Source organism: Sabethes cyaneus, chromosome 1 (assembly GCF_943734655.1).
Source record: "Sabethes cyaneus chromosome 1, idSabCyanKW18_F2, whole genome shotgun sequence".
Classification (NCBI taxonomy): domain Eukaryota; kingdom Metazoa; phylum Arthropoda; class Insecta; order Diptera; family Culicidae; genus Sabethes; species Sabethes cyaneus.
In genome coordinates, this window is record NC_071353.1 from 44,094,286 (window position 1) to 44,117,208 (window position 22,923).

The 22,923-nt window shown below is 39.2% G+C and overlaps 2 protein-coding genes across 2 annotated transcripts; one reads left to right on the top strand and one right to left on the bottom strand.

The window, feature by feature from the left end:
• Positions 1 to 3,751: 3,751 nt before the first annotated feature.
• On the bottom strand, positions 3,752 to 7,332 carry LOC128732657 (uncharacterized). The gene is made up of 3 exons (XM_053825948.1): positions 7,100 to 7,332; positions 4,265 to 4,488; positions 3,752 to 4,152 (listed from the first exon to the last, which is right to left on the bottom strand). Exons 1-3 carry the CDS (start codon positions 7,330 to 7,332, stop codon positions 3,752 to 3,754), a joined length of 858 nt encoding a protein of 285 aa, XP_053681923.1.
• Positions 7,333 to 10,125: 2,793 nt separating this feature from the next.
• On the top strand, positions 10,126 to 10,500 carry LOC128745627 (uncharacterized). The gene has a single exon (XM_053842701.1). It carries the CDS (start codon positions 10,126 to 10,128, stop codon positions 10,498 to 10,500), a length of 375 nt encoding a protein of 124 aa, XP_053698676.1.
• The last annotated feature ends 12,423 nt before the right edge of the window (positions 10,501 to 22,923 follow it).

The window sequence follows — 22,923 nt, forward strand, 5'->3', positions numbered from 1 at the left end:
CATCCTCTCATTGATCGCCTTCCAGTCCATCACGCTATCACACACAATTGTGGGTCATTTTAGCTCTAGCTGCTAATTAGCGTTTAGATATCAGTTAATGATTGAACAAATTATTTGTGCTACTTATGAGATAATCAGCAGAAAAAGCTAGAATGACCCATAATTGTGTGTGACCCATGATTGTGGATTGACTGTAATTGCGGGGAAGGAAAGTGCTTCTGATCAATCATGGCTACCCGAGGTACTTTGGCTATACAGAGACTATAGATTACCGAGGTGACAAGACACTCAAAAACCGCTAAATTTTGAATCAAAACGTAGAGGACCATCACAAATAAGCTCCTATCTCATCGGCAGTACTATGTCAGTCAAAATCGGTGATTACGTATCGTCACCCTTCGTAGCAACTTCCGGCGTTCCCCAAGGCAGTCATTTGGGACCGTTCTTGTTTATGCTGTACATGAATGACGTGAACATTATCCTCAAATGTTCGAGATTATCCTATGCTGACGATTTGAAAATGTACTGTACAATAAAAAAGCGCTAATGACGCCTATCTCTTGCAACAGGGTTTGGAGATCTTTGCCGAATGGTGCCGGCTTAACAAGATGTCACTAAATGTGTCCAAGTGCTCAGTCATCTCTTTCGGTCGCAAACGTAAAATGTACCTGCGCGATTACGCCCTTCGTGAGACGGCCCTAAAGCGCGAAACAACTGTTAAAGACTTGGTTGTTTTGCTTGACTCGAAACTAACGTTCAAGAACCACATTTCTTTCGTTGTATCCAGGGCTTCCACGCAACTAGGATTTCTGTTCCGCTTTGCGAAAAGCTTCAAGGATGTATATTGCTTAAAATCTCTATATTGCTCACAGGTTCGTCCTATGCTGGAATACTCCGCCATTCTTTGGTCAACTTTTTACTAAAATGCAATTCATCGGAATGAAGCAGTTCAGTGCAAATTTATTAGGTTTGCTCTGCGACACCTACGTTGGCGTGACCCACGTAACCTGCCGAGTTACGAAAACCGTTGCAACCTGATTAATTTAGAACCGCTGGAAGGAAGGCGCAATGTGGCTAAGACGTGTTTCGTTGGCGATCTCTTTCAAGGAAATATCGATTGTCCTGAATTGCTTAGTCGCCTAGATATCAACACTAGAAGAGGTAATCTTCGTTCGCACGCCTTTCTCGTCAATCGACATTCAAGAACTAACTATGGGTTACACGAACCAGTGCTTAGTACATGCCGAGTTTTTAATAGCTGCTATGAAGTGTTTGATTTTAATGTGTCTCGTGAAAACAATAAGCGTTGTTTTAAAAGATGTTTGTGCTAGGTTAGTTCATATATGTTTTAAACAGATATTTGTCATTAGGATTATACTTTATCTGTTGACTGTAATAAACGTAAATGTAAGCAGAATCTGTAGAATAAGTTCAATAAATCAAATGAAATTAAATGACCATGCTGTAATTGCAGAAACGTTTTTTTATGTTCCATTCCTTTATCACCTTCCAGTTAATCTCACAGCTGCATTCTAATCAACACAGCAAAGTCCGTTTTTAGCTCGTTGAAACCTCCACCGTACTGACAAAATTGGGTCTTCTCTTCTCGTTCTTGAAACGAATTTTCGACAGCGCCATGCTGCTTGTCCCATATCTATATTTCGTTGCGAGTCGTATTTTTGGATCGTTAGCTGTACCACGCTATTGAATCGCGTGCTGGGGCTGCCGTCTTGGCTTTAGTGACAAGACAAAACATTTCATATTCCAGCCGCCCGCTCTGAATCAGACGCTGACGTGAGCCGCTCTTAAGTTATAATCAAACCTGGATTGACTGTGGCTCGCTAAAGCAATTTCTACGAAAAACGAATGGTAGAAAATCGTTTCTATTGAAACGAACTTGCTTCTGGCGCCAGTGTATATGGACGATTTAATGTACACTAGCGCCAGAAGCAAACTGTTGTCACTTCAAAACTGGCAATTTTCGTTGAACTATTGTGATAGCAAAATCTTAATTGCTACTGGGGAAAACTAAGACTTATTTTTAACCACTTTTTTCGGTTCAAAATTATTAAAATGATGCTGTGTTTTTATTAATGACGAGCAAGTCTCAACGGTCTGGAGGTTAAGAAAAGTGGAAAAACCAAGGTGGGAAGATTAAGTGGTATTAAGCATAAAAGAAGAAGACCTTCATTTATGGACGGAGAATCTATCAAAGTAAAGAAAATACTTGTGTTTGGTAGTCAATCGTAGGCAGGTATAAATGTATTTGGGCACACCTTTCAACAAATGGGGACGTAAAATTAAAAGACCGAGTTGATTGGTAACGGGTGAAAACAAAGACCAGTGACTTTCGTGTGAATTGTTCGATAACAACAAACCAGTCAGTTGACATTGAATTAGAGCTCGGCAGTTTTACTTGATTGCATAAATTTTATTAAGGAAATTTCTCTACTATGAAAGACGCAGCGGTTTCGAATCTCTCTCTTTTCCAATCAAATCTTCTCAGTTTTATTGTTGTCTTCATTCAAAGAAAAAAATCCAATTAATGACTATTGACACATCGTGTTCGTTACTTTACACAAGTCTATAAAACTTTTACATATTAAGCAGTAATCTATACAGTCGAGGTTTTGCATGTTGCAATTTGTGGGTTTGTGTGTTGAGTTTATGTTGCGATAACTTGATTGTTATTCGTTTGTTTCTATTGATACTTTTGTTTTTTTTCTTCTTGTAACTAATAACTAAAATCATAAATTATTTTAATAAATTAATTACACGTTCGATCCCTAGCGGTTTGATTTTTGACACAACTCTCTTTCTCTCGCTCGCTTCATGTTTTTGTTTTTTGTTTGCAAATAAATTACTACACACTAGTAAAACACTAATTAGGTTGGTTTAGATCGGAAAATCGGATCCTTTCCCGACAGCGCCCCCTCCTGCTAGATGAGGGGGCTTTCGTCGCGAAGAATCGTCGTAGCTCGGAAGTGAAGTAATCCGCAGTTTGGGACACGGCAGAACGGAAAGCCATCCAGCATTCATTGATTCATTCGACACACAGCAGAATTATCTTCTGCTACCGATGCTGCCGCCTTGCGGTGGAACGCATCAATGCTTGTGCGAATTCTCTGCCGACTCAAACGTCACGCCGTCCGTTGTTCAGTTGTATGGGTGAGTCTGTGCTTATTGTGTATGTACAAATAGGTGGCTTACCAATCGTTGCAAGCCTCAGTGTTGTACCTTTTGTGTTTCCTACTTTTTTCTTTATCGTTTATGATTTCTCTCGGTGGTGTCGGTGGAATTTTTGCTCTCAATTGGTGATGTTGGAGGTACGGGAAAACCGTATGGAGAAAAGGTGTAGCTTGAGGTAATTTGCCGGTGCTGTCGGGTGTGAAAGATATAGACTAGATGGGCCGGGTGCGTGTGAGCACATTTAGCGTCACTATTTAAAGCGATTGGTAATTGCTGATATGCGTGTTGGGGGGGTTAATTCTGCGACTAGGTTTTAGACTCGTCAACGATGGGTAGCGCGCTTTCTGACTTTCACATGAAGTGGTTTGTAGATGCGTCAGTTTAATAGCGAAGGATTTGCAAGGTGCGAAGTGAATAGGGGGGGCAGGGAAGGAAGATAAACCCGAGATAGAACCCACGATGCGATGCAAGGGGTGAACAGACGAAAGACTAGTCAGGACAGAAGAAGGTGGAGATATCTTAACCTAATATGGTTTCGTTTGGATGTGCACGCAGTAGAAGTTTACGCCTTTGGAGCCTGAGCGCTGTAAGCAAGATCCTGGGCAGTATCGTAGCTGCGGGCATATGGGTACTGGGCGTTTCCTTGGGACCAACCACTAGCACCAGCACCCGACCATCCAGCAGCAGCAGGGGCGGCGGCTCCACCACCGACGGCAGCTCCTAGACCGGCTCCTCCACCTCCAACGGCCTTGGATAGTAGACCCAGAGTGCTTGCTCCATCAACGGCTCCACCTAGGAATTTTTTCGCGGCCAATACAAGAGCCAGAACCAGAGCGATCTTCGAGACGAACAGAGCCTTGACGGCCAGGAGGGCAACACCTCCGAGCAGCAGGGGCAGCAGAGCGAACAGCTTACCACCGACAGCCAAAACCAGTGGGCCGAGGACCTTCTTCAGTTTTTTGCCTGCAATGAAATTGTGCGTGGAGGAAGGAAAACGAAAATACCCCAAAATAGAATCAAGTGCAATAGAAGGAGATGGCGGTTAATATTGTTAGGAATGTTCGGCGATACGGACCTTTCTTCAGCAGTCTACCTTCTTCGATCGAGCGGGCAATGGTTTCGGTGGCTTCCTCGGGCAGACGGATCTGGATCGAGCGAGCGGTGAACAGCCGTTTGGCGGAATCGACGGCCATATCGAACAGAGCGTCGCTCTTTTCTTCCGAGGTGGCTGGCAGGGTGCTGATGATTTCGTTCTCCGAGACGGATTTGCCCATGCGCTCAGCAGGGACATTTGGATCTCTGCAATGAGGAGAAAGAAAAGGAAAAATTTATTAAGAATATATTTGTGAACGGTTCACGTTTAGCTCTACTTTCGAGTGTCGTAAAGTTCCCAAATTAGCGATAGAAATGAGTCAAGTGAAAAAAATAACACGAAAAAACGGAACCGGTTTCGGTGGCTGTAAAAGTAGGTTCCCTAATTATTGGTTACCGGCTAGATTCACTAATTAGACACTTTCGGGTGTTCTAATTTTCGATCCCCAATCAGGGTTTGAATGGCGAGGGCGTACAAAAGAAGCAGCAATGTTTCTTCTACGAACGGAGTTGCAAAGTTGCGCAATGCAAATTCGGCTCACTCGAGTGCGGGAAGAGGGAAATTACTCGGTGGGGCTATCTTCCGCGGAGTGGAAATGCCCGAGTAGCAGTTACTGGTGATGTGGGTCAATTTTCTGTATTAATTGGTCAAGACGGAGCCTGCTGTGGTAGCGGCGCGCGGCACTGGAGGCGGCTGCGGCTGCAAAAACACAGTGGCCTAGAAAGTGTGAGTGTGAGGTTTGATGCGATGCTTTGTTTTTTTCTGTTCGTTTCTCTATTTTGGAGCTGGCTATGCCTTTAAAAGAATGGATTTTTGTAATCAAATCAAACGGAGCGATTCGTTTTGGCTGATGATTGCTGCAGGTGTTGAACGGGGAACTAGAACGGGGCACGCGTACATTATTTTATCTGCCAACAGCCAACATGGTCGATAGGAAAGTTTCGCAGTGTTGAAAATTATTTTAGTTTTAACGTTTATTTCACTTTGAAATGGGAATATGGGAGCAGGAATTTATTAGCTATATTTAGAGGCAGGCCGACTACCAGTGGCGTTTACTTTTGTGTTGAAATTATTGATAAACTAATTATTTTTATTAAGGTAGGGCAAAATTAAGAGGGAAATGGAACGGCTCAACATGGCTGGGTTGAAATAATTTCAAAATAGCTTTTCTATCACTTGTGTGTGTATGCCTGGTAATGGCGTAAATTGCTGTCTAGCATTTATCAATGATTGAGGCCAATTTTGCTGCGTTTTTCGAATTTCTCGCGCTTCGTTTCATTTAAATCATTTATTCAATTAACTGTCATTCAAAGGAAGCGGATTGGTACGAACAGAAGCAATTCGACAGCTATCTTATTTCAAGCTGGCCAGTGGGGTTCTACGCTAGTAACGGATTCTCTGAGAGGGTGAAATGGGTACATTTGAACGGTATGAGAGATGGTATTTTCGCTTCAGTCTATGCCGAACTTTCGATGTGAGTTCGACAATCAGATGTAGGATATGACTTTCTGTACTGATGTCATTACGCAACGATTGATCAAGAAAATATGAAGAAAGTTATATTGTTATATTGTTACAAACGAGCACTCAAATTGAAAATCTGGCATTGGCCTGATTCTTTGGATTTGAAGATTTATTGCGGCTCTTTCAGGTGAAAAATCTTTGTGTGTCCTGTGATACAAAGTGCCACCCAGTTTAACCAACATAATTTACCCTATTTTCGTAAGAATATTTCGAATTTTCAAAGACTTTTTTAATTTTTTAACATCTGTTTAAAAATTTGAACTTGTAAAAGTTATCTGATTTTGTTTTTAAAACATGTTATTGGAAGTGTCCTTAATAATTGATTAGAAGAGAACCAAAGTACGTTAAATTTAAGTTGCATGTATCATTTATAGTTCGAAAAACAAATCAATGATAATGACGCAATATGATAGTAAATTTAGTCAGCATATTAAACAGCTTTTCAAGCAATTACAGGGTCTATGTGCTTTTAGTAACAAGACAGCAATCACTTGAAACTTTTAATAACTATACGACATCAGTTTACTAATCGTAATATTTATTACGTCATTGTTTGAGGAGTGTTAACCGAAGTTTCAAACAAATATTGCCCAAGAATTAAAATGGACCTTCTAAATTCCAGAGAAAATGTTGTCAAACATGGGAAATGAGTTATATAATATTCACTTCATAAAATAACTTCCAGAAAGTTCTTTTTCTGGGTAATTTTCCAAATCAACTAAAAGTATTTTACGAGTACTTATAACAATTAAAAAAGAATTAGTCATTACAAAACAAAAAAAAATCCAAGATTCGTTTTGACCATCAGAAAATAACGCTGCTGATGGACAACAACCCGAAGCTTAAACCACAGATCCACCCAGTTTGATAACAATTCCAATCAACGGGTTCGTCACTTGCGCTTCAGTTGATGTCACACTGTGTGCAGCGTTACAAAACGGCGCTGTTGTCGCCATGTTTTTAACTGACTTGTCTGCATCTGATAGCGGCACAATTGCAATGATTTTGGAACGTTACTTTCCTCGGTGTATTGGGAATGCGTAATGAGCTGGGAAACTGATTAAAAACCAACTGTATTACTTAACATTGATGGCAAACACACGCATTGTACGGGAAACACTTGTGCAATCATTGGTTATCCCTGTTTCGGGATAATAAAAAGCCGATGGGGTAGGAAATCTGCGATCACACTAAGTCTGTCTGTCATTATAGTTACATAACACAGTAATTCTTTTCACTTATTACGATATCAGGTATTAAAAGTTCGTTCTACTAGGCTAGAGAAAAATTCACCTTGAGAAGGTTACACCAGGCACGATTTCGATGTTACTGGCACGGGCAGCACGGTTCAAAGCGGTAATTCCTTTCACCGCCAGACAGGTTCCCATTTCGTCCGATTCAAAACAGCTGCCGAAGAACTTCATAGCCATATTCAGCGCACTTCCGGTGGTGGAAGTTTCCTCGCCTGGAGCAGGGGCGGCCATAGCACAGGCCAGGAGCACCGCGGATACGATAAACACTTTCATGATTGTAGCTATTATTTTTCGTTCGTTTCGTTTTTTATGTCACTTCACACGATTCACCCGCAACTTCAGAGTTCTTAAATAGCACAGAACTTCACACGCATTCGCCCTCGGACTGCTATGTCTCTTGAGTTCGTTTTACTTCAACGATCCGTAATGAATTGTACTCCTATCTCAGTATTGTAACCCTTATATAGCACCAACAAAAAATTGCTTCTTTAAACAACGAGATGATGATAAATTGTAATACCAAGATATTATGTTAAATAATTTCTGTATCGGCAAACACGCCCGAAAAGAGCGAGAGAGTGACCCAGTGCCAGAGGAAAAAGTGAAATGGAAAACATCGAAAAAAAAGCTATTGAACATTTCTCCGGCTCCTTCTCTCACCTGCGAGGGGTATTTTCCAAAAAAAAACGAGAAAAATTCGCTTCAACACCTGCAAATCCAACACTTGTAACGTTAAGATGCTGACTCAGAGCACGAGCCTAGCTCCGAAATCTCTTTCCTATGCGGCGGATGTTCTCTCCCGTAGCCGTAATACTCCGCACGCACACATACGAAACGCATCCATCTCGTATGCTAACGACACTGCCGACACTCCGACCGTAGTAGACGATGACGATAAGATGAAAGAGACATTTCACGCTCAACATTTTTTCGATGCACATACTATCATCCGGCCGGCGGCGGCGGCGACGACGACGACCGTAGCATGAGAAACCGGTCACGCAAGCAAGACAAAAGGCAACAGCCCCGCCAATCCGCCTGCAAGCCCAACACCGCCCACCGTAGTATCAACGCCGATTGTGTAAGAGCTATACTCATGCAAGTCCAGCATCCTCGGTCATTTGTCGCCGTTGGTATGCAGACGGATATCATCTTCCTTTGTAAGGTGCGTGTTAGCAGATGCTCCCCTCTCCTTGCCCTACTTTCCACTTAACGTTGTGTTAATGTCCTGTTGCCGCTAATGGAGGTTAAAAGGAAAAGTTAACGGATCTTGTAGTGACCGATCTCAAAAAAAAAAACTTCAAACGGAGCCCCTCGCGCTTTGTCTTGCGATTTTCGTGAATCAATCCGATAACTTTTGACGACAATTTCGCGTGGTCTGAATAACAACCTTGCGACATAGGAAGGAATTTCACAATTAGGTCATAGTACCTGCACTGCCCAGTGCCGAACGTTAATCATCGCTCGAGACTACCCGTGTGCACGGTTTGGAGAAAGCATACCTAAGCGTTATCTAAGATTTGCGAAAACCGAGATGATTTATGGGAGTTCGTATCATCTCGAATGCACTATGATGAAAGGTGATTTTTCCGAAGGAGGCCCAAAATGCATTGGTATTATCTAATATTCGCGAAAAGAAGCTTGGTTTTGAGAAGTTTGAGCTCCAACGACGCAACATCGTAAAAATAATCGGATCAAGGCGCAAGCATAGAAGTTTATGTTATTAAAAGATGCTTAAGTTTTGATTTCTATGCAATAGAAGTAATTAATTTTCTTATTTCATTGTATTGAATTAGTTGAAAAAACAAAAGCATTGAGAAAATCAAATGAAGCATGTAATTTACTTACAATAAGATGATAAAATCAATAAGGCCATTACAAATATTTTAAAAAGTTTTTGTCCCTTCGGTGTTGGGCCACTGAAGGGGGGGGGGGCGAAAAAAATAACAAAGAGAATTTTTTAATCGAGCAAAAAAAATGGATTTTGGGCATTTTTATTTTAAGTTTAAACGTGAAAACCAAATCTATTCTTGCTTTTAATATATACGTTGTTAATTTCCATGCAAAAACCCGAATTAATCCACCTAGCGGCGTGACCTAGCCTTTCTACTGCCACAATAATCACTATTCAATTTCTCAGGAACATCTATAATTAACTTGACTATATTTTTAAACATGCGTTCCGTATTCCTCAAAATCCTTATTTGCCAGTAAATTCACAACGTATTGCGTAGAATAATTATATTTTCTTTCCTTGGGTGCGTAAATACTTGTAAGTGTCATTTATGCTACTTGATGAACACCTTATTTAGTTTCATAATATTTACGTGATTTATCGAGAAATAATGTAAACACAAAAGATAATTTTTACAGACTTGAATGAATATATATATAGAAAATTAAAAATTAACCCTCTAACGGGTTTACAGACGGCCGTAACTTTCGGGCTTCAGATCCATATACGAAACTTGTTTTGAATTGACAATATGAAATATGTGTTCATAGCAGATTATTTGATATTTTGATATTAATACCATGCGTTCAAAAGTTAGCATCTTTGAAAAACAAGAGTTCAGAAAAATTATTATACTTCGCTTTTGAAGAAATAGGATATCGACAACAAAATGATTGATCTCAAAACTTTACTATTAGTTTGCTTGGCTTCAATTTTGCAATATATCTGAATTAGAAAAAATAACTAAATAGAGCATTAGATATGAAAAAGAGAAATTGAACTTTTTCTTAGCCGGCGCTCCTTCAGATAATTATTTTTGCATGAAAATCAAAACTTAAGCTTCTTTTGAATGTACCTTCATGAAAAGATAGTCATTAGCTTGATCGCATCCTTTTTACAATGTTAGAAGGTTAGGAAAACAAAAACTGGCTGATAAGTACGGGATCGAAATACAAAAGGCTCTTAAACCGCGTGTGAAAATTTCTGGCTTCTGTGATGATATGAATGAAACTGATCTTCTCGATAAACTGCGAAAGCAAAACAAGTTTCCAGATTCTGCAATCTTAAAACTTGTTCGATTCTCGAAAAATGCGACGCTTTCCTCTGCTCCTATGTCTGTGATTTTGGAAACCGATCCGTGCACTTTCGATATGCTGATGAAGATGAAGCGTGTTCTTATCGGCTGGGAGCTGTGCAAGGTTGTCGAAGCGATAACAGCCTTCCGATGTTTCAACTGTTCGGAATACGGCCATAAAGCATCCGCATGTAGCAAACCCCATTGCTGTCCCAAGTGTGCTGGACCCCACGATGCCAAGGAATGTTCGGCTGATTTTGTGAAGTGCGTTAATTGTGACCAGCTTAATAAACGACGAAACGCTCCTGACGATAACCTTGTTGATATCTGCCATGCTGCTTGGAGTATTGATTGCCCGCTCAACATGAAGAACTTGAAACGTGCCCGACAGAGGATTGACTACTCGACATAGCAACCAACATCGACGAGTTCCGGAGAACGAATTAGAGATTTCTCACCGATTTGTAGGATTAATGATGCAGTTGCGTACCCTGCTCTGTCAGGTAAAAACTTTAGTATATGTTCTTCCGAAGCATTCGATGCTGCACCGCACTCATGTACCCCCGTATTGCAGAACGAAGACGCCACCGGAATCAGCATTTTTTACCAAAACATCAGGGGACTTCGAACGAAAGTTGATGACTTTTTTATTTCGGTTTGCGACACCGAATTCGATGTTATTATCCTCACCGAAACTTGGCTGAATGATCAGATTTGCTCGCCGCAGTTGTTTGGAACCAGCTACAACGTCTATCGCAACGATCGTGACGTGGAAAGTACTGGAAAAAAGAGAGGTGGTGGTGTACTGATTGCCGTTTCCAACCGTATCAGTTCTTCAAGAACTTCTAGTAATGTGGAATGTGAGATAGAACAGCTGTGGGTTGATATTGCTGCAGGTTGTCGAACCATCCGCCTTGGCGCCGTGTATCTTCCTCCTGATCAGAGATGCCAGGTGATTTTTTGAAAAGTCTTCACGAATCAAGGAAAAATGTCTTCATTTGTCTGCTTTCGGCTTTCCGCCCATTTAAATTGCTTGGTGAAGACATGTCTTCACATGTCTTCAAGTGAAGACATTTCACTTTTTTGTAACAAAAATGTCTTCAAAATGAAGACATGTCTTCACTTCTGGCATCTCTGCTCCTGATGTCTCGAGCTCCGTCATTGCGATTGAAAAGCATATCAATTCCGCATTAGCAGTGTCTGAAAATCTACAACCGCATGATTTTCATCTTATCTTTGGCGACTTTAATCAACCGAGCCTGTTGTGGAAACGTGCTCATAATGGAAAATTGTATGTCGATCCTGAATACTCCGCATATACTACAGCTAACTCAGCATTAGTCGATGGAATGACAGTGTTGGGCATGGAGCAAATAAATCACGTTTCCAATGCCTACGGCCGAACATTGGATCTTGTGTTTGCTAACGGAAGCTCAATAGATTTCTGTGATATAGCTGAAGCAGCTGAACCCCTAACAAACGCCGACGAACATCATCCTCCGTTGCTTGTTAATATGCGGTGTCCTTCTCTTGCAAGATTCAGCGAACTGGCAGATGGGAGAGAATTTGATTTTCATCGCGCTGATTTTCGAGGGCTGAATCTTGCCCTGCAAGGAATTAACTGGTCATTCCTTGATGGGACAGACATTAATGAAGCAGTGAATTTGTTCAACCAAACTGTGACTTCTCTGTTTAATGCGCATGTCCCCAAGCCTAAAGTGAAGCATAAACCTCCATGGTCCAACTACCGCCTCCGTGTTCTCAAACGCAAAAGAGCCAATGCATTAAAAAGGTACTCTCGCTGTCGTAATGCCAGCACTAAGCTAGACTTTACTAGCGCAAGTTCGCGGTACAGAAACTATAACCGTCATCTGTACTCAGTGTACGTTAAGCGAAAGCAAAACGACTTAAGGCAAAACCCTAAAAAGTTCTGGTCGTTCGTAAACGAGAAACGTAAGGAGAGTGGTCTTCCAGCTAAGATGTTTCTTGGTGAGCAATCATCTAGCGGTCTCGAAGATACTTGCGGTTTATTTGCTCAACAGTTCTCAAGTGTTTTTACTGACAGTGACGTATCAACTGAAGAGATTGAAGATGCTATCAAGCTTGTCCCAGAGAACCTCTGCTGTATCAACATTGTTAGTTTCTCCGAGAACGAAGTCATGAATGCTTTAATTAAGTTGAAGCCGTCTGCAACTCCTGGGCCGGATGGCATTCCCGCTCTCATGTTGAAAAAATGTGCAATTCCACTCGTGTATCCACTACGCAAAATTATCAATCGATCTCTTTGTGAGGAAACGTTTCCTGCAGTTTGGAGGAAGTCATTCGTTTTCCCCGTGTATAAGAAAGGAAACAAAAATGATGTTTCAAATTACCGAGGAATCACCTCACTTTGCGCTGGTTCTAAAGTATTTGAAATACTGATATCTGATGTGTTACAGCGTAATGTTACTTGTTACATCTCAGCTGATCAGCATGGGTTCTATCCTGGTCGTTCAATTAACACAAATTTAGTCGAATTCACTTCATTCTGCATCCGGAATATTGAAAAAGGAGCTCAAGTGGATACTGTTTACACTGATATTAAAGCCGCTTTTGATCGTGTCAACCATCATCTGCTTTTAGCAAAGTTAAGACGCCTGGGAGCGTCTGATTCATTCGTACGCTGGCTAACATCGTTCCTCTCCAACCGCTTTCTATCAGTAAAGCTTGGAGACTTCAAGTCTCAGGAGTTCCAGATTAAGTCGGGAGTACCGCAAGGCAGTAATTTGGGACCGCTGTTATTCTCGCTTTTCTTCAATGACGTCTGCCTGGCGCTTCCAGTTGGTTGTCGAACTCTGTATGCTGACGACTTGAAAATCTTTTCCGTCGTACGGTCGAAGGAGGACTGCGCGCGGCTTCAACAGTTAGTCGATTTGTTTTTCGGATGGTGCACGTGCAACCATCTAACTATTAGCGTGGCAAAGTGTATGGTAATTACGTTTACGAGGAAAAAATCGCCTTTAGCCTACTGCTACACTATTAATAGTCTGCCAATTCAGCGTGAAACAGTGGTGAAGGACCTTGGGGTGTTGTTGGATACCGAATTAACTTTCCAGTGCCACTATAGCTACATTGTCGCGAAAGCAAACAAAAACTTGGGATTCATCATGAGAATTGGGAAGGATTTCCGAGACCCCTATTGTTTGAGATCACTTTACTACTCGTTAGTGCGGTCTACCCTCGAAACAGCTGCAGTAGTTTGGAGTCCTTATACTACAACGTGGTCTACAAGGATTGAGGCTGTACAAAGAAGGTTCATCAGATTAGCATTGCGATTCCTTCCATGGACTAACCCGTTTGAGCTCCCCCCATACGAAAGTCGTTGTAGATTGTTAAGCATGGATACCTTGGCTAATAGAAGAAATTGCACGCGTGCTATATTTATCGCTAAATTGCTTTATGGTGAAATAGACGCACCCAACATTTTGGCACAAGTGGATATAAATGCAGCTGCGAGACCTCTACGATCCAGTAACTTTATACGCCTGACTTTTCATCGGACGGCTTATGGTCAAAATGAACCAATTCGTGCAATGTGTGCTATATTCAATAATGTGTATCATTTGTTTGATTTTTGTATTACGTGTAACTGTTTTAGAAATCGTATCTATAATTTTATTAATTTTGACTGATCGTATGTAATGTTTTAGTATTATCATGTAGACCCTGTTGTCCGATGATGTAAATTAATAAATGTAAATGTAAAAAAAATGAGGTCGAAAAATAGTGCCAAAGCTGCGCCATAAACATGCTTGAGAATGGGAAATATGATCGATATGATTCCCAGTGCTTGTCTTTTTTTGATTTATTTATTAAAACATGATACATGACATAAGACATCTGTCCTTTAAAATGTCACTAACGAAAATAAATCTTACAAAATTACTACCATGCAACGTATACTTCCAATTTTTCATATAACATTTAAAATCTCTAGTATCTATTGATTGAAAAAAGCATCTATTGATGCGCAGAATTTGTTTGAAATTTGTATAAATTTATTTGGAAAAATCGACTCACTAGTATTTTCAATCCTATACACTACTATACCTACATGCTTAAATTAACTGCTTTTCTTCGCTATTTGCTTTTCTTGTACAATTGTGAGTAACAGCAAGTGAACAAAATGACAATTGAAATCTGAAATCAAAGAAAAAAAAAAGCTTTTCGATTGAATCCCACTATTTAATATTTATTTGCAACAGATACGTAGTTCGCCTACGACGTGCAGGCTTCATCAGTGTCTTATTTCAAAGCGTATACGTATCTGTCGCGAATAAATATTAAATAGTGAAATTTAGTTGGTAAAAGTTTTTTCTTTTCTTTAATTTCAAATTTCGTATTCCACTAAGAGGCTTCAAAAACTTCAGACAATTGACATGTTTCTCACATTTCTTGAATTTCAATGCAAATTTAAAAATTGCAAATTGTCATCACATACACACACACATACATACATACATACATACATACATACATACATACATACATACATACATACATACATACATACATACATACATACATACATACATACATACATACATACATACATACATACATACATACATACATACATACATACATACATACATACATACATACATACATACACACATACATCACACACATTGCATACAATCAACATTTGTTTTGATTTCACACGTTTTAACGGTTTAATATACGGTGCTTAAGTGTTAAAGTTTAAATAACTTTTGAATGAACCGTCCGATTTTAAATAACTCGGTTTCGTTTGATAGAACTCAGCAGTAATTTTCAAATAATAATAAAATGTGTGATGTTTTTCATTGAATTAATGCTTATATGTTACAAAAATATGTTTTAAATACTATTTTTTCACATTTCTTTATGTAACTTTCAAACTACAAGTCCAATCGTCAAGAAATTTGGAAGTTAAGGGTTTGCAAGGCTCCTCTTTCATATGCAATTTTGTTCAAATCGGTTAAGGGACCTATGAGATAATGAAGTCCCATATTTTTCGTATTTTTATACATAACTTTTGAACTAAAATTCCGATCAGTATGAAATTCAATAGCGACCAATGGGACACCTAGACCTTTCATTTGACACTAAGAACATTAAAATCGGTCCAGCCATCTCCGAGAAAAGTGAGTGAGATTAAAAGCGTCACATACACACACACACATACACACACACACACACATACATACACACACACACACAGAAAATGCTCAGTTTTCGAAACTGAGTCGAATGGTATATGACATTCGGCCCGCAGGACCTTCTTTCCATTTCCGGTTTTCCAAGTGATTTCTATACCTTTATACTATATATTTATATAGTAGAAAGGCAAAACACAACAACGAAAGAAAATTTTTTTGGCCTATTTTCGGAAATTCCGCTGTTTAAATTTCCATTTCTATTCCATGTTAGAAGCGTTAACTCAGCTTGTACACTCATTTTTCAGGTTTTTCACGCTGTAGAGCCCGCAGACAATTGATTTTATAAAAAAATTTAACTCATATCCTACAAATTATTTTTTTGCCCCCCGATTTTTCAAGCCAATTTCCAAGGGAAGTGACAAAAACTTGTAAAATGATTTGCAATGGCCTAATTTTAATTGTGTGTGTTTTGCCGGATTACATATGTCAAACAAATTCATTGGCATACATTTTTCATATACTTGCCTGAAAATTATATTCATAGGTGGTTTCAACGGTCTAAAAATGAAAACCGTACGAAGACTCGTCTTACTACTTTATTTGATTTCATTGATATGAACACTAAGTTGCCACCCATTATGGGCATTGGTAAGATATCAAGAAGGGAAAATGCCGCATTTGGATGCATTTGTACTTGCAAATTTGGCCGTTGACGGTTTCTGATGTGGGCTGGCTCATTTTGCCACATCCACATATCGCATGCAAGAGGACGATTTTTATAACACAAATTTCGACAATTTCTTCTTCTGTACATTCTTGGGAACTGCAAACTTAGAGGCGGCAATACAGTATTCCTGTTCCGGCATTTGTCTGGTGTCGGCCTTGATGCAAGTTGCATCATGCATCATGTAGAATGATTTTGTGAGTCACTTCCCGTAGAGCTTTCTTGGGCGAGTTTTGACCACTGTGTTCTGTTTATCACTTCTGTTGTCTAGTGCCTTCTGTATTTGTTTTTCGTATAGTCCAGAATGTAATTCATATATTACTTTAAAAAACCCTAGTTGGAAAAAAATTATGAAAGTCCTTGTTCTACAAAGTCCGGTCATGAAAGTTGCTCCATCTCAGAATAACTTTTAAAAGACTGCAAATTACTTCTGTTTTGTACAAAAAATCAAAAATGGTAGGGGATGATACCCTGTTGTGAGACGGCTTCGGTTGTGAAACACCCATCGTTTTTGACTGGTTTATTAAACTACCAAAATACTACCAACGTCTCGTTTCATTTTACTCTACCATTTGAGCAAACAACAATCAAATACAGCTTTAAGAATGTTTTATAGGAAACGTGTTCGAAAAAACATGCCGCAAAAAGTTTTTTAGAATGTTTTGGGATTGATTTTTGTGTGTTCCAAATAGAAAAAAAAAGCAGTAAAATGTATATAACCTTAGTTTTGGACCTCTATTTCATCGCACAGACAAATTTTAAGTGAAATAGTTTACTCAAAAGATATTATTTAATTTTTTTTACAAACTCGTCGTTCGCCCCGGTTATGAAAAATTCAGAAAAACGATTATTCAAGACTTTAATGATCACAAACAGTTTCAACACACTTTTCAGGCACATGAGAGCAAAATCCGCGTATTTGAAATCCCGAACTTCCTGTTTTTACATGCATTGATTACAATTTAGATTTAGGTGATTAAATTAAAGAACTGATAAATCTTGTATTTCTTTATTTTCTACTTTATTGTTACTTTCTTTTATGGGTATTTCGAAGTACTTCACAAATGGGGACACTTTTTTGGTCAAAAAATTCTATGTCTCCCAATTTCGCTATAACTTTGTTGTTTCAAGCAAAAAATATATGCTGTCTTTGGCAAAAACATACGTAAGTCTTCAATCTTTCGAATGCTTTAAAAGGATTCGGAATTAAATAATCCGTTCAGAAGCTATCACCAAAAAATGAAACCTGTTTCATAACCGGGGACATTGCCCTATATTTTTGATATGTTAATTTAAAGATTTTTTTTTCATATACCGTCAAACGGGGTAAGTTGCAACAGTTCTCAAGTATCAGTGGATGTAAAAACTTATCTGTAGCACATTTGAGGACAGTTCATTAATACAAAGTTGTTAGGTCTAGGATAGAATAATTTCACATATTGATAAAAAATATGTGATCAATATTGGTTGTTTTAGAAAATTTAAGCTGGTTTGTTGCTAGTAACCCCTTCAATAGGGTAACTTGCAACTTGCAATATTTTTTGGAAATTAAACGAATTTAATGATTTGGATGAGTTTCTTTTGACCTGAATATGCAAATGTTAATTCGACTTGCGACTTTAAATGCTTTTGCTATGAATAAACGCTTAAATGTCCTACGCTACGTTTGGGAAAACAATTTATGTGCCCGTAACGGAAATTACGAATTTAAGTTTTTTTGTTATTCATGTAGCTGATATTCCGTATTTGGATCCGATAGAGCTATTACGTATGCACATATTACGTAACGCACTGAGGGGAAATAAGGTTGTGTAACAACGCGTTACACGTCATAAATTCATTATACAAAACCGCGGTACGAAGGGGAACGGGGAAGTAAAAAAATCATCGATATCTTGGTTACGTAGTATATGAATGTTAATTACGTTACGACTGATCGTAACTAGACACTGTTATATTGCTGCTCGATTTCTCTTAGTGAAGCTATTTTCAGTTTGACCTTTTCTATGGCTATTTCCAGTATATCCCGAGAAAAATTGGCATATTTCCGACTTACCGTAAGCATTTTACTCTCCAGCTGTACTTTTGGGCGGTATTGCTTGATGCAGAATAAAATGTTAGTAGCTACACTACGCTTAACAAGTAGTCGTTGTGACTTCTACCTTTTGTTCAATGCTGTAAGTCCTAATGGTGGAATTTGAAGATGCGTCGCTCGCTTAATAAGGGGGTTGTGCAGTCTCCTTTTGTCCAGCGCCACTATGGTTCAAAGGTACATTAGACCAGCGAGCCGCCACATGCCCTGGCGGGTGTTGTGGGTTCAAATCCGGTTATAAGCTCAGATTGTAGCTTGGTTCGACCCATCCACCTTCCAGGATTGGACAAATGGTAACCCCCCCTCGCTAACTTTCCGCTCTTTCTCCTCACTCTAAAATTACCTTACTTTCTTATACCGTCCCTTCGTCAATTGTAAACGAACTACCGTGTCAAAAAATATTAATCATATAGGCCTGACCTCATTTCAAGGTCAAGACAAAAAACACGGGGTTGATCTATAGAAAAGGAGTTAACGAGATAGAAGCAAAAAATGAGACTGGTAAAGAGAAAACACGGCCCGGTCAATGGAGGAAAAAAGACGAAAAACCGTAACAGAAAATAGAAAAACCAAGAGGAAAATTCAAGGAAAGGACGAAAAGCGTAACAGGAAAAAAAGAGAAAGAGAAAACGATGAACAGTAAGCGAAACAAACAGAGGGGACAGACGAAGGGAAAAAAAGTGCCAGAAAAGGTGGCAAAACGAGAAAGAAAGAGGGAAAATGAAAACAATTCAAGACAAACCATAAAGGAAAAGCAAAATAGCGGGAAAGGAAAAAGAAAATCGAAAAGGAAACAAGAAAATTGAAAATGGGATGGGAAAATGCGTCAGAAGCAGAAGGAAAGAAAAACTGGAAAAAACTGGAACAAACGTAAAGGTGAAACTGCAGAGAAAAGACGAAAAATGGGATTTGAAATTGGAAAATTTGAGGGCAAAGGAAAAAAGGCAGCAAGAAATAGAATAAAGGCGACAGAAAAGAAGAAAAGACGGGACGCGAAAGTGACAGAAAGGTGGAAAAACGAGAAAAAAGAGGCAAAACGAGACAAGAAAGGCAAAACGGAACAGAAAAAAGGCAAACATAAAGGAAAAGAAGAATAAAGAGGAAAAAAAAGAAAACCGATAGTTGGAACGAGAAAAAATGAGAATGAGATGAGAAAATGGGACAGAAAAAGAAGAAGAAAAACAAGAAAAATAGGAACAAAATAAGAAGTAAAACTGCAGATAGCAGCATAGCATAGCATAACATAGTTTGACCGCCCGTGAGTTGCCCGCGATTGATCTAGATCAGCAGAGATTGCCCAAAGAACCATCAGAATGATGCTTGGGAGCAGTAGATCATTCTCAGTGTACATTTTCTGGTGATCTCATACTTTGTGTTGATCAATGGCAAAGCTGGCCACGCCCATGCGAGTAAATTTGAGAGGCAAAGGAATGTTAGTCCGACACTTACTGCTACTAGAGACCGAGAAATCCTTTGCATCTTCAACAAGTGTCACAGGAGTTGTTGTTAGTAGAAAGGAATTGATCTGGGTCCACCGAGGCATGTGGTGTGATCACTGTTTCGATTCGTTCGAAATCGCGCGCGGTCAGTTACGAAATACCGGCAGACATTTGTTGCTATGCCCGAAAGCTGTCCTGAGACAAACGTGTCTAATTGGCAGTTCACCAAAAACATTCACTGTGCGAAATACCTTTTGGTATCCTTCGACCATAGAACTTGCTTAAAAACTCTGACTACTTTATTAGGAAGCTGAATAAAAGCTATCAAACTTTTAATATAACAAGTGTAAGTGTGCTCAAATGAATTCAAAATGGCCTTCTAAAACAATCGCTGTCGGAAAAATGCGACGAGCGAGACACGAAAGCAAGCGATGCTAAATTACCATACGAAACGATTCTCACTATGTAAGCACCGGTTGAATGAGGCTAACCTGGATATTCGGAAATTTTCTTGTAAAGCCAGTAGTTAAGAAAATTAAGATCAAATATACTCCTTTTTTTTATAAAAAACATAATAGTAATGGTACTACATAATGAACTATAGTTTGAAAATTTATATATAGTCCCTAAGTTGATATGCATTTCCTCCTAGTTCCAACACTAATATACAGAGATGTAGCGCCCTGCACGCGTTAAGAGGTAAAACTGCAGATAAAGAGACGAAAAATGGGATTTAAAAAGGGAAAATCGAAGACCATAGGGAAGTAGGCAGCCAAAAACAGGTGAAAGGTGATAGAAAAGAAAAAAAACGGGGCATTTAAAAGAGGAAAAACGGACAGAGAAGAAATAGATGGAGACGAAAAACGAGAAGTAGGTGAGTTCGAAAAAGACGAAAACTGGAAGAAAAGAATAGAAAAAAGGAAACACGGAAAAGAAAATTAATAAAAAATTAGTGATAAGCAAGAAGAAAAACAGAAAAAGAAGACAGGAACAGGAGTGTATGACTAAAAATCAAGAAAATAGCACAGAAAAGAAGGAAAAATGGATCGAAATGTAGAAAACCGGGACTAGTAAAGCAAATAAGGAAAAGAAAACAGGTAAGACGTGTGAGAGAATAAGATGAAATATGTCAATCCCATATTTCAAATAAAACTTCGTCTCTAATTTCGTGACTATGTCCAAATTCAAGTTTAATTTGGATATGAAATGGGGAAGGCAAACGAGCCAGCGACCAATATAGCTTTTGCCAGCCCAAGCTTCTACCTAGCGCCTCCACGCGACCGGTAATATACTCTATTGAGTAGTTAAGCTAGGAGGTGCGCTACTGCGTGGTTCCCAGATGCCTGATCTCAAAACAGAGATTTTGGGCAGACGTGTGGCTGAGCCACACGGCCTTGAAAGTAGTTGAGCCTTATATGTTATTTTGATTATTTGTTTCGTTTTAGCTCATCAAGCGCCTTCTACTGTATAATGAAAACTTTCGCCGTAACAAGTTTAAATAATATACATGGGTATCAGAAAGAAAATAAAATTATTTATTGGATATTAGTTGCACTGATGGAAACTCAAACGATGCAATTATATTTCACTCTAAGGGTTGCTGGTGAGATTGTTCCACTTTTGCCCATACATACTCCATACACTATATACACTTCATTATTGAACAAATCTTCTCATGATGCTTATTGTTTGCCTTGCTCTACTAACACGATATCCTCCGTTTTCCTATAGTATCTCCCAAGTAACATTTTGGGTTTTATAACACTCTTATGATGGCATTTAAGACCAAAATTGGTCATGAAGACCGCCATAAGAATACAATAAAATTTACATTGTTGCTTGGTTTTATGAAGGTAGTATGGGTTCTTTGCACTTTCAAAAGTAGATGCTACACAAACATTTCTACTCACTTCCCTTGCGTTTGTTCGGAGCCAGATATATAATGCAATTATATATCTACGATGTGTGCAATCTCATATGCTAATGGTAATGTCTAAATTCAAGTCTAATTTAATGTCTAATGCCAAGTTCATTTTCAACCCCAATTGCATATCTGATTTTAAGCCAAATTTCTAGTCTGATTTAAGTCCAAATTCCAATACAATTTGAATTGCTATTTCAAGTCTGTGGGATCAGTCCTGGTGTAGTGGTTAGCATTCACGCTTCTCACCAGAGGTTCGCGGTTTCAAATCCCTATCCCGCAGAATTCACGAATGACCCAAGCTGTTAAAGTGACTATTAAAGTGAGTCTCTTATAGTAAACAACATTTGTGGTAGGAACCAAATTTTCAATCGGTAGTTTTGAAAGATATACTATTTGGATAAAGAAGAATGATATTTAGTTTGTAATATAAAACCTGAATTGAGTCGAAATGCTTCCTTAAATTACGAAAAATGGCTAAAGGCTTTTTACATTTTATTATAATGTAGTCTTTAAATAGCAAACATTTTTTTCTGCGTTACAAAAATCCGATGAATATAACGTTTTATGGCCTTCCTATGTTTTATTACCAATCATTGGATAACTTGTGAAAAGTTCAATCCGACCAAAAAACCACTCTCGACGATTTTATATTTCCAATTATAGCGCTCTTCGACCGAGGAAAGAATTTATGCCATTACGATGAACACTATCAACGTCCCTCGCATAGATACATCGGTATGTACATAGCTATGTTAGATACCTGTATTACACGCGAGTAAAACATAAAACTCTTTATCTGTCGGTTGTGTTTCTCTTCGTTGAATTGTGTTTGTATGAGTAGGCGAGACTCGGCAAATTTCGCTCCATATTTTCGGAGCAACCGGAACCACCAGCTCTCTTCCTCTGCTGCTGAGTAGCTTTCTTTGCTATCGTCGAAGTTGTTGCAATCGTCAGCAAAGTGACGCAATCAGTAGAGGATATTTATCCGCGATTGGCTGTCATCTATTGTTCGAGCTGCATTCTGCGCAGGAAATTCGTGTCAGTCAAAGACTCCTTCTCCCTCGCCGTATACTAACCACACCCACGAATGGAATCTGCTGACGATCCTCTATAGTATCGCATTAGGCGCGAAGATGAACGCCGTTTTCACTTTTCTCCCCTGTGAACCGGGATGTTATTTCTACACATTTATATTTATTTCGGAATGTCGAGATGTGACAAAGGAGACGCGAAATATGTTTATTCAAAATCCGTGATGCGTCCCACATTGTCGCCCGCTGCGAATACGCTCGAACCCACGGCATACGTTCCTTGGGATGTGCGTTCGTTTTGAGACAACAATGCTCTGATGGAACGATACGCGGTACACCTCTTTTCCGGACCGTTTTGTCTCAGGCTCCAGCATGACTGACTATTAGGTGGCACTCAGCGACTTACTATGGCCAAGCGCTGTCGCACAAAGACTTGCTTTCC